Raw genomic sequence first — 13,107 nt, 5'->3', positions numbered from 1 at the left:
TACTTTCTCCCTTCCTCAGACTCTTTGAACACATTTTAAATCTCTTCAGTAGTAGATTTACTTTCTTTCCATATCTCTTTTGCAATAACCTCAGTCCTCTGATACACATTCATATTTCCCGCATTTTCCAACCCTGGGTTTTTAAATTCACTTATTCCTACAGCACCCAAAGATGCTTTTAGAAATGCAACTGTTTGGCAGGTGAACATTTGCCTTTCTCCAATGCCTCTGCATATGATCAATCCACATCCTATTCGCTTGGTGGTTCTCCCAGATCTGCTTGAAACACCGGTGGTTGTTAGAATTCAGACCTCTCCTTATCCTTTAGGTTAGAACTAGCAACTGCTACTCCACTTCAAGCAGGTGTGCCTGAAACCGAGTAAAAGCGATTTTGGTGTGCCTGTCACCAACAACCACAAATCTGTGCTTCTTTTCCCAATCTAAAATGGACACCAACGAAAATCCTGTAAATAAAAGTTTTGCCTAATCCAATATGGTCACCAATATTGCTTTTGTAAGGAAGACCTTACTATCCAAATACAGAGTACAGCCTTTCCCTAACTCTTAAAATTGCCTCCAAGACATTGCTTTGCGTCAATTTCTATGGCTCATAGCTCACTCCATAGACATCTGAGCAGCTTGCATGACTCCAGAAAAAAGGCCTCCCGAAATGCCGCTTAGCATTACTTTCTATAGTTGGTGAGACTCTCTTAATGGAATTCCGGCCCATCTCCTCATTCTCCTGTGTCACCTTACCACCTCCTTATCACAATAATGAGGTTGAAACACTCTGAACAGTCTTAAAGTTAAAGCTACAGCTTGCTGCCTCCTCGCTCCTGCCTGCACACAACCAGCCTGTAGAAAAATTGCAATATCAACTCACACCCTATTTTGATCAATTGTGAGTGAGCTTCCTCCCTAAGTCCTGCCTGCTCACGCTCTTCACCATTGAAGTAATCACTTTTTATGCGAGAAAGACTTCCAACTATATTTTATTAAAGCACAATTGTATATGACAGGACGGAGCATATATGGCGCTTGATATCATCTCCCTGTCTTGCTTTTCCTCCGCTGGTGCTCTCCCTTTCCAACTAAGCCACATTCCACATTCTATTGTTCTCACACCATCACTTCTCACACACCAATCCATGCCTGCACTATCAGCTGTTTTCCTGATTCTAGAACAAAGTCTGGCCTCATCGCTAAATAGGTCTAAAGTAATATGCTTGAGGAGTCTGGTGACTGGATGGCTAAAACAGCATTATGACAGAGCATGAGCCCTTTTAAGTACAGTGCATGCAATGTTCTCACTGATGTCTGTTGTGACACAACAGAAGCTGACAAATGTACTCCCACCCCATAGACAGGCTTCACGGTGTGGGGACAATTAAATGGGATTATGCTCATTTAGGCAGCTAGCCATACCTGAAAAAAGTTTTGCTATATAGGCTAAACCAGTAGTGGCAGTTGTAGTACTTAGAGCCCGGTAGGGCTCTCATTGTGAGCAATGGGGAATGCACAATAGACACAGTACATGATCATCAGATTAGCTGATATCATTGCATCCTTAAATCCCTGAAATTTTCACCCAGAACTATAGTCAAATTGGATGCCTATAATCATTACCACACAATGCCAGCATCTGTAAACATCTAGTTGGTGGAGCAAGTCATCTTAATAGGTTTGTCATAAATATTAAGAGTTTGACCATGTCACAGAAAGTGCAGCATTGAGTGGGTGCAGTATACACTTTTAAAAGCCCATTGAGCCCAGAAATGTTCAAATATGTTGCACAATATCTGGGAATGTTTATTTTGCAGGTGTTCATATGTATTGTGTGGTCTAACAAAGCAGTTTTGGGTGTTCTGGTGATATTTATAAACCACCGACCATTTACCAACCCTTCAGCCTCATGGATTCTTATCATATCACGAAAATTCACAGTAGTTTTATCGGATCATAATACTAAAAGAACAATTATGTATTATATCTTCATCTACTGTAGAACATCAGAAACAGAACTCATACAAAGTTTTTAATTGATCTAGATTCAGTGAATTCCCTCGTTTGTATCACTAGTAATCTAGCGCTGTGCAGTGAATGCAAAGCAGGCACACATTCGGCTTACTGTTATAGGTGTGGATTGTGAAATTTGGATTTGACGAAGCCTCTGGTGGTAGTCTGAAGGAGAACTTCTGCCCAGTAGGAGACAAGTCTTTGTCTGTAGCACCGATGAACTGGATTATCTGCAAAAGAAGAAGAAAACAACATTATAGATATTGTATTGTATTTCTCTTCAGTGTGTGAAAGAACTTGTTATTTTGCTGCTAAATTGCCGTGGTGAAAAACTATTATGTGAAAATAAGCACGGGATGCTATACCATTTCATTAGGGAACGGGGACTTGTATACTGAAACAAGAGGGTAACGGCCTGGTGCAGGGCCAGACTGGGAACGAAAACCGGCCCTGGCAAAGTGCTTGCCCCTAATCCCCCTCCCCCCCACCCCCCGCTCCCCCCTCTCCTCCAAGGGTCCGAGCACTTTGCCAGGGCCGGTTTTCAGCCGATTTTGTTACAGGCCCGATTTTGCAGCAAAAACGGTCCTGTAACAAAAACGGCCCCCAGGGGCCCAAATCCGGCCCCCACCCTTGCGGCGCACCGGGGATTTGCCTGGTGCCTGCAACGGCCAGTCCGGCCCTGGCCTGATGTACTACTCTAACAGAAGCATGGCAGAAATTCCACCTGCATGTTATAACTTCTGTAGGATATAATGCACTTGTAATTTTCCAACCAGGACTTCATCCATTTTTGTAATGCAGTATCCCACCCATCAAACTCTAAACCAGACCCAAAGTCAGCCCAAAAAATGAAGTGAGGCCACTTGCACTCTACGTTATTTTGCTCTACTGTGCTTACAGTCATTCTTACAATGCTATATATCAAAGCTGTTACTATTGCCAAACTCACTAGTTGTACTCAGAAAGATGAAAGTGACAGAAGCGTAACAGAACTCACAAGTTTTCAATAATCTTCTGGTGCATTCTAGTCAGCATATCTTATGTCTTATGATGTCGTTATGCCACACAATAAATTAAAGTGAAAGAAGCACAGGAAGTGACATCAAAGAAATTATGAAAACTTGTCAAAATAAATGTAAATCATATAACATAATTCCAAACTTCATATTTTAATAGACACATACTCTACAAATTCACTGAGATAATATTGACAGCAGCCCAGATTGAGCACGAAATGCATATCAATTACAAGTATTAAGGAAGAGCTTTGCTGCACACAGAGGGTTTGATTCACAAACGTAAACTTACAATTTTGTCTAAGTGTACGATTATTTGGTGTTCACAGAGGGTATTACAAGTAGTATCCTGATGAGTGGGGAGTCTCCAGACATAAAAAGTTAGGATTGCCTATATTTCATGTGCATAGACTGCATAGACTTCACACTCGTAAAGATACAACTTGTAATTCCCTTTGTGAATAGTAAAAAATCACAGACTTACACAAAAGTGTAAGTTTGCCTTTGTGAATCAGGCCCAGAGAGGTTAATCTAGCACTGAAATGGACCATTGGGTGTTTGCTCATAGTAGAGGGCTTATTGTTAACTCTTCTATTGCTCTACACACCAAGAAGTGACACATTTGGATGGCAAGTTATAGCTTGCCTTCTCAGATATGTTGGGCAGACTTGTATAAGATTAACTTGACAATCAATCAAATGTGAATCTCACTCATGATGAGAAATGCTTAGGGCCTCTGCCATCAGAAACTAAATCTGAACCCAACTGGATGCAAACAGAATTCAGCAGAAGGAACCCTCACACACTGTACTATGATGTCATCTTCAATGTGTCTGGATTTATTTAACATCGCCAACGCCTAATATATGAGAATCGTTATTGTACAATATACTTTGTGGTTGTGGACTAAGAAAAGGGAAAGAACACATCAGAGAATATTATTATGCAAAACAAACTAAGTATAGTAATGTCTACATGTGTGTATTACTTCTCCTTTGTACTAACCTTTTCTATTTCCTTCATGTGCTTGATGCCCAGGTACATGTTTCCACATGGAATGTCATGCTGTACATTAGCCTGTATCCCATTTTGCCAATACATAATTGTCATGGTGTCCTATTATGTACTGCGGAAATGTAATCTGATAAGCAAATGCTAATTTCTTCTTTATGTCTATATTGAGACAATTGTGAAAATGTTTTCCCCATAGTTAAAACCCTTCTCCTACGTCCCATCAAAGTTTACGTCCCATCAAAGTTTGAAGGTCATTTGTTCTCCTTCCTACCCTTAAAAGTGTATAACTCAAGTCCTTTACTGGAAGTAAATTGAAACTATTTCTGGATTTAATGGATTGGAATTTGAGCATGGAAATAAACTCACAAGTTTGTTAGCAATCTGAAACTAAAAAAAAAAACTAAGTATTTTACTGTCCACTCTCCATCCCTTATACGCTATTTTTTATGTGCTTGTGGTGGAGAATTATGCAGTAGTACACCTATTTATAACTGCCAGGAATCAATTTGTGAATGTCTGACATGTGTAGTTTAAAACATAGGTTTACAGCAGAGAATCACTCAGACACCCTTGTGGACATGATGAGAAGGGGATCATAGATAACTGGAATTCCCATCTCTAAGAGTTTAACATACACAGTTATGGATAGGTTACCTTGAATAATGGGTATGTTTTCCCTGAAGGTCTTCAGAGGCATCAATTAGACAATGAGAACTCAGAATCCTGAAGTGAAAGGTATTTCCTTTATTTACAGATTCCTATTGTTAGAATTGGCATCCTTGCAGCAGTATTTCCCCCAAACCTTTTGCCTTCACTCCCTGATTTTGTTGGCATTAGGACTGTGCATGTTCTCCCTGCTAACCAGTGCTAAAGTGCTTGTTCTCTCTCCTTCCAACAAGTTAAAATTGGACTAAAAGTAATTGTCAACTTTAATTTACTTGTATGTACCTAGTAAATTGTACTACATGTACCCAGGCCCTGTAAATAATTGATCCCTGTTGGCACCAGCAGCCATGGTGCCACAACCTAAATCAACTGTTTGAAACACATATCCGACCTGCCACTGCAGCTTGTAGTGCTTTTTAAATCTGACATTTAGACCTAGCAAAATAACCCTTTTGTTAGACCTAAGCATTCCCTTTCCCTTTCTAGTACTTATAAGTCACCCCTAAGATAGGCCCTAAAGGCTGTTAACGCAGGGTGCATGGTATTTAAAAAATAGGCTGTTTGTGTGCGTTTGACATGTTCTGGCAGTGAACAAGTCCTAATGTCGTTTTTCACTGCTGTGAGACTTATCTCTCCCATAAACACTGGGATACCCTATCACACTTAATAAGTGCCAGCATCAGATTGGGAGCAGGTAGAGATATGCTGTTCACACTTAAATGAACTGAAAAAAACAACAAAAAAATATATCTCCAGAGCTACGTATTGGATTTTTGTCACTTTGGTGTCATTTTCTTTAGTACCTTTTACTCACTTTTTTTTAAATTAGTTGTGATTGTTTTTGTGTTGTGTTTTCACTTTATTACTGTTTGAGTGCTTCATAAACACTTGTCACACATATTTCCTCTAAAGTAAGTCTGCCAAGCTGCCCGAGGCTTAAGCACAGGTTTATTTAGCGACATTTGTAGTTCACCTTGTCAAGCATTGTGTTTATTTTTTGAGTGAGGCTTTCAAACCTATCAAACAATAACTCAATTCCATACAGTAATGTTTTGCAAAATGCTCAGCTATTTGTGAATTTCCAAGGTATCTAACAAAGAACGTTGCTGCAGTTTCTGTGAAAGGATGTTCCTGATTTACTAGCTCAAAGGCAAGGACATTTGTAAAACACAGGAAGTAGCAGGTACCATCTACGTTGCATGGTTCCTTTTGCTTGCTATCCTTCCCAGAGGAACAATGCAAACCACAATTTAGATTCATTAATACTTTGATAGACCAAGCCTAGAAGATTCTAAAAATTCCAAGGGTCCAAGAATGTTATTTCACACATTCAGATAGAGTTGTAATCTTTGATAAATTACCATCAATAACAACAAATGGAAACGTTATTTTCATTTATTTTTATCTACCAAAACAGTAAAGGGCGGAGCTATCACCTAGCATAAATTAATACAGATTTTAAACTTATTTTGTTAGTTACATCTAAAGCAGATGTAAGCATAAACAGTAACATTCTGACCATTCTCACTGTACATCCTTTAATACCTTTACCTAGTGCCGTTGCCCAGAGTCTCTTGAGAATATCTGAACGGTTCCCCTTTCAATTAAATATACCTCAACTGACATCTCTCGGACTCCAAGATGGCAGATAAACCAGTGCCACTTCCAGAGCAAAGACTGATGCATGTTAAGTTGTAACAACTTCCTTCCTGGCTGGCAACAAGGAATTTTACTCCAAATGGAATCTTTGGAGCTTTGGCCGGTATTTCAATAAGTACATCAATGTGAAGAAAGGGGGAATTGGTGGTATTGCTATGTTGTGATTAGCTACATATGGGAATATGACCATATTAACCATGACCGCTGGAGAAAATACCACTGATGTACTTTGTTGGTGGAGTAGGAGACACCGAAACATCAATATTTAATTTGAGTCTTTTCTCTAAATTCTCAGCTGTCTTAATATGGGACAGGTTATGACCAACTAATAGATCTTCTGTGTTTGGAAATGAAAAAAATAAAATAATAAAGATACCCCAACTACAAACAATTATATGATTATGCTGGGCTGCAGTCAGTATTCCAAGGTTTCTCCAGCTGCAACATAGGTTTGGGCTACAAAGGCACACATGGGTTGAGGCAAATGCAGGCCATTGTGCTGAGTGAACAATGGGAGTGTAGACAAGAATAACGTTTGAGGAGTTACACAAGGAAGATCCATGTCTGCTTTTTTATTTCTATTATTAAGACCCACGCCACAGTAACCTAATAAAATTCATTTAGAAAGTAATTTAGAAATCACCTTATTGGATGCACAATCTTATGGTACAATTTCCAGTGGCTGTCCATCTCTAGGACGCACATGGGGAAGTATATGCCCTTGTTCCTTCATGGTGGACTTAATGTTGACTGAAGATGGCCCAGATGTCATAGCCTCAAGACCTAGTAGTTTTAGGTACAAGAGCTCATTTTTAAGCATCAGACTTTGACCCAAAATAAGAGAGATAAAAGGTAGTAAAAGGAAGAAAGGAAGGGAAAGAGATAGGAAAGCAGTAATAAAGGGTTACAACAGGAATGAAAAAATGAAGATGCAAGAGTGATGAAATAATTTAGAAAATGTATGGTGGTAGAAGAAAGAGGCAAACCTCATAGTTGGAAATATCAGCTTCTAACAAAAACATTGACCAATTTAATCCCAGGCTCTTATGCTCTGAGTGAAAATTCATAAAAGCTAGGAATTAACATTACATTACCTGTCCTGCTTTGGCATTTTCACATACTGTCATCTCGTTTTGCAGGTAGAGTTCAGGTGCAAATTCATTGACATCTAAAACATGGATGATGACTTTGACTTTACTTGTTAGCAGTGGATTACCTGTAAAGTAATGAGGGATGGACTGAGTTATTATTGATGCCACATGCTAAACAAGAGAAATATTCACTTTCCATGAAAGTCGAAAGATCTGGATGCAGATATTTCACAAAAGATGTCCATACATGACTTACATGTGTTAGACTTAACATACAGGCATTGCAATATAAACTAGTCGCTTACTAATTTGAAGCACTGTGTTGACTATGTGAACATGTGTAACCATCAGAATGACCAATGATGGTCTGGTTCTTGCCACTGAAATTTTAAATCCTATGATGCATTTTTAGTATTTATAATGTAATGACGATAATGCCTTAAACACATTTTCTGCAGGTGTTGAGATGGATTGTTTTCAAATGGAATAATTAGCATTTGAATTATTACCTTGTGCCAAATGGAAACCTGGTGATGAAAGTATTTAGATTTTTTTTTTTTAAAGATCCTGGGTTAGGGAGAAGGCTTCAATACAAGGTTTGAGCAGAGAGAAAAGTAGCAGTTGCAACATCATAGTGTATGTCACCGATTACAGATCACCGTTTCAGCAGTACATAGTTTAAATTCACCATTTGAGAAATTGTTCGTAATTGTACCATGCCAATTGCTTTCCAAGTTGCATCAGTGACATGGAACTTAGAGTGCCTATCAGCAAAATGCGCCAATTTATCTAGAAGGTGAAGCGTGGTACTGAGGTGTGAGATTGTTCACATCCTAAGATTTAAGACAGAAGTAATATTGTTTAGTGGCACTCCAGGTGCAAAAAATTGAACAGAGGTTACAAACGAAAATATTGTCATGCTCTTACAGCAGACCAAGGAGTCTCAATAAATTATGCAGCTGTTCTGCTCAGAACAGTCATGGAAGTTAAATAATGCAGAAATCTAATGTGCAGAATTTGATACGTGTGAAGCGTTTGATAAGCGTGACTATGTTTGCATACAGCAGTAATTTTTAACACTGAGGGCCTCATAACGAGTACCGCAGAAACCCTAATTCGGTTCGAAAAAACAGGTATTGGCCAAACTGGAATTGCAGAATTTTCGGTAACTCTGCAGCTCAGGAGTAATTGACCAACAGAAATAGGTTCATGTTTACTAGAAACTGGTGGAGCGCGGCGTTACGAGAAAATTGGCAACGAAATGCTCTGTCAATTTCAAAACGCAAGGATGCGCTGCATTTACTAAAATACACCACACCCCTGTGTTTTCCCTAGTACTGGCGCTAAAGAAGCTGCCTAGCACCAGTGCAGGCACCCTTGCATCATGTTGCAAGGGTGCCTATGCTGCAGGGGTGATCTTTTATGTGTAGGAAGGGACACCTTCCTGCATATAAACCATATTTATAGGCGATTTGCGGTTTCTATGTGTGCTGCTGCGAAGAGCAAAATATGAGGCAAAATGAAACATTTCTCCTTATATCGCCTGCTTAAGACCAAACATTCCCTGGTGATATGTTTGACGCTGCCCCACACCTTGTAAATATGGGGCAGCGTCAAAAAGCAGTGTGTGTTGCAGCAGAACTCCCACTGCAACGCCCATTGCACACCCCTTTCACACGTGAATAGGATCATTATTTACAAGGCAGCGTTAAGCTATGTTTAGTGGATTAACGGCACCTTGTACATGAGGCGAAGAACTTAACGCCACCAGAACGTCTTAAAAAGTGAAATTCTGGTGGCGTTAACTCCTGGTAAATATGCCCCATGGTATCTCCCTGAATTTTTAACTGAGTGGGTGGACGTAATACCAGGCACAAAACTGCCTGACTTGTAATAGGCACCTATGTTTTCAAATTATTGTTATTATTATGCAAGATGTACACCTAATTTTAATGCAGCCATCAATTTCAAGTGTTTCTTCTCAAGTGAAAAGCAGAAACTGTAGGTTCTTTAAACACTGATTGTAAAGAACTCTAAGGTTGCTATATGTTGCAAATAGGAACTTGGCTGCTCTTCAATAACGTTTTTTGTTCCATGGCTATTCAAGACACCTCCTAATACTGGAATGCTCCTCGTGGTCTTTTGCTTGTCTTTAGTAGCAGGGAAGTTGAATACGTGTATGCTTGTCTCACAGGCTTTCCTCAAATATTTTTCTTTTAGCCTCAAAAAAAGACTAAACGATCATCATTTCTAAGGATTTGGAGTAAGGAAATATCAAACTTTGCATTGAATAATGATGAAACATAACTGGATTTTTCGATAACCTGCAGGAGGAGCATAATGTTTCACTTGGAAAATCTCAGACACACTGGAACATTCTAACAAAAGAAATCGTCTTTATAAAATTGTGTGGCAAAAAGTATTGATTCAGTACAATCAGAAACACCTCTATTTTGAGTTAAGAATTCACAAAAACGTTACAATAGAATGTATTCTTTTTGCACTGCCAAAATGGTGTACATTTTTATTGGCCCATTAACTCCAGGTGGACTAGAAACTCCAAAAATAACCTTTCTGTGTAAATATATTGCCTGGAATGCTAGATCATATTCACAAATATGTTGCCCCTATAATTCAGGACTAGGCCGTTCCAGGTGTACTACAAGAGTAAATCACAGCAAAATTGTTATGATTCGGGTCAAGATTCTTGGTTATCACCGTGGTCGTTATTTAAAAATTTAAAAACTGGATAACCCTATTTTGTCATCCATTACGATAGCATCTCATGCAGTACTCACTTATTTTACTTGCAATTACAGAGACATTGTACTGTGCAGTGGTTTCTCTGTCAAGCAAATTGTTTGTTGCAATCGTCCCTTCTGTGGCATCTATCATAAAGTAACTGTCAAGCTCACTATTACGGTCTATTGAATACCTAGAGAAGACATAGAAAACAGAGGATGTTAGTATGTTAAATCTTTGGGGTGTTAATATTTTTATAGTTAAAATATTTCCAGAGTATAGCCCAGACACAAATAATTTCAGGAAAAAAGATTGACACTTGATCTGTGGGTTAACTTCTACAGTTTGAGCAAATTCAAGACATTTTAAGAATTCACAGACTATCAGGAGTGTTCCTGGAAATGTATGATATTAAAAGGAGTACTCAAATTGGTAATTATTCATGCATGTGGAATTGTTACAGACCCATATTTCCCCATGTTCAAATGTGACACAAAAATGTTAGTAAACTTTTCTTTCCATTTGTCACCACTGAGAATTGTTACCTCTTTCTCCAAACACAACTATCATAATCCATTACCAGCAACGAAAAACGATCATTCCTGTCCAACAAAAAAGTGGATCTTTGAGTGTTTCCAGGTGTATCAAAAGTCACCAACACACGCCTAATACTATATTTCTGAATAGAGAAAATCCATTATGGTTGAATTTCAATATGAATATATTTCATAAGTGAAGTTAATTACATATTCTTTGAATAAGGAATGGAATTTATGGCGTTTTACCCTCATAGATGATAAATCTTCCCCCCCTTGTTTGAGCTTTGTTGTTCAATAACCTTGAAGAATTGTGCCTTGAGATCCAGATCTTTCCTTCCACACAGGTTCCAGTTTTCGGGCTGCAATTCTACAAATTGCACTCAATCTTTTGGCAGACATGACACCAGACTGGGCCATTTCACGAACATTTTTGTTTTGTTTATGAGCAAGAGAGACTGACTCTTGTAGTAGTCCTGACACATACTACCTCTTGTGACCCTAACTCAGTAACAGATGGTAAAGTGCATCACTCCACAGAGGCTAACAATCAATGACACATGGGCCACGCTCCAGATTGGTACAGTCGCAGAAGACAGATCTCTAAAGGCAAGACCAGTTGGGCAGGTCAGGTGAATTACATGAAATCAAGTTAATGTAACAGCCAATCCCTAAACTCTCCTCAAAACTAAAAGCAATCTGAGCACTAAAATCATTATAATTAATACATGTTCAGCACAGACACATTGTAAAATAGATAACACTCAAGAATTGAGGAGTCCAGTTGGGTAGACAAAGTGAGGTTTATTCCATGTTCAAAGGTTCCATCCATCCACATAGACCCCCTTGCATCAACAGCTCTCAACACCCCTCGCTCCGTTCCCCTAGGTTCCATCACCATGGTATCACTCAGGCATAAACAACAGCTTGAGGTGGATACCACAATACCACACACTTTCCCTCTTTATAAACAAAAAACATACATCTGAGATAACAAACAAAACAATTAAAACATGAGAAAGAACTACTACATTTCTTTTTGGCCTCCATAGAAGCGAGTCTGTAGGGGAAGAATTACAGACATTGTCCTTCACCAAATCCTTCTTTAGAACAACCACCCAGTTAAAATTACACATGCAGGAATCTTCTGTTTTAACAGCATTAGTCAAAACTTTGATCCCTTTCAGTGGCTTCTGAAAAATACTTTGACTTACTTCCATAGGAAACCCTAATCATGACCGAATCACCAACTTTCAATGAAATAATTTTTATAGATTTCCTCCAATCATAGTTAATTTTGTGAACTTTAATTTTCTCAGCTTCTCTTGCTTTCCAATGCCCCTCAGACAAAAGCATTCCTTCCTTAGATTCTGCATCATTCACCCAAGTTGGTGCCACTAAGGTGCTGGGATACCTTCCTCTAAACAGCTCAAATTGTGTCCTGGCCGTGATGGCATGGGGAGAAACCCTATAAACCTCAACTTTTTTACATATCTCTTCCTTCCAATCCACATTATTTTGTTAAGCCATGGTGATGGTTTCTTTTAACACAAGGTTGAAGCATTCTACCATACTGTTTGTCTTTGGATGATATAAAGAACACCTCTTATGTTTGATAGAGCATTTCTCCGGAAAATCTTCCATTCTCTTTCGAAACTAGTTGTACCCCATTGTCAGTTAACAAGACACTGGTAATGCCCTCTCTCCCAAACACCTCCTTCAATAAGGATACAACATGTTTAGTCTCAATGCCTTTAGATATTTTCAATTCTGGCCACCTTGAATACATGTCAATGAGAACCAGAACATAGACCTTGCACCCATTTCCTGTACGGGCCCCAATATATCTAGGGCTACTTATTCCCATGGTTTCTTTAGACAATCCTTCACCACCAGGGGCTGTACTTTGGGTTTTACAATCTTCTCACTCATAATGCACGGAATGCATTTCCTCACCAACCGTTCAACTTGCACATCCATGCCAGGCCACCAGTGGGTCAACCTGAGTCTCTCTTTGGTCTTGGACAAGCCCTGGTAACCCGCATGATCCAAAACCAATAGTTCCTGGCAAAAGGAAGCAGGGAAAATAAGTCTGATACCTCTAAACAAAAGCCCATTATTCTCAGAGAGCTCATTTCTAACATTCCAATACTTTTCACCATCACCCTTAACTTTGGCATGCCAACCTTCCCTCAGTAAACGCATAACTTCTTGTACTTTCTTGTCCATGTCACATGCATCACGCCACCTCTCTTCCTTGAGACCATCACATTTAATGTTGCATATCCATTCATCCTCCTCTCCATTGTCATGACACTCTTCTCCTTCGGTACTTTACACTGATCTTGAGAGTGTATCAGCCACCTT

The 13,107-nt window shown here is 39.1% G+C and overlaps 1 protein-coding gene and 1 pseudogene across 3 annotated transcripts in view; one reads left to right on the top strand and one right to left on the bottom strand.

Annotated features, from left to right (window-relative positions):
• CDH12 (cadherin 12) overlaps positions 1-13,107 on the bottom strand; it is a 1,332,533-nt gene that overhangs the window by 58,030 nt on the left and 1,261,396 nt on the right. For all 3 annotated transcript variants that reach the window (XM_078687751.1, XM_078687752.1, XM_078687753.1), the window contains 3 exons: positions 10,261-10,397; positions 7,466-7,587; positions 2,129-2,246 (listed from right to left, as the gene is read on the bottom strand). In XM_078687751.1, coding sequence (XP_078543877.1) covers positions 2,129-2,246; positions 7,466-7,587; positions 10,261-10,397 — 377 coding nt within the window. The remainder of the gene's footprint in view (positions 1-2,128; positions 2,247-7,465; positions 7,588-10,260; positions 10,398-13,107) is intronic.
• On the top strand, positions 6,354-6,646 carry LOC144826845 (ATP synthase F(0) complex subunit f, mitochondrial pseudogene; annotated as a pseudogene).

Source organism: Lissotriton helveticus, chromosome 4_1 (genome assembly GCF_964261635.1).
Source record: "Lissotriton helveticus chromosome 4_1, aLisHel1.1, whole genome shotgun sequence".
Taxonomy (NCBI): Eukaryota; Metazoa; Chordata; class Amphibia; order Caudata; family Salamandridae; genus Lissotriton; species Lissotriton helveticus.
Note: the sequence above shows the minus strand (reverse complement) of the source record. Positions and strands in the feature narration are given on the sequence as shown.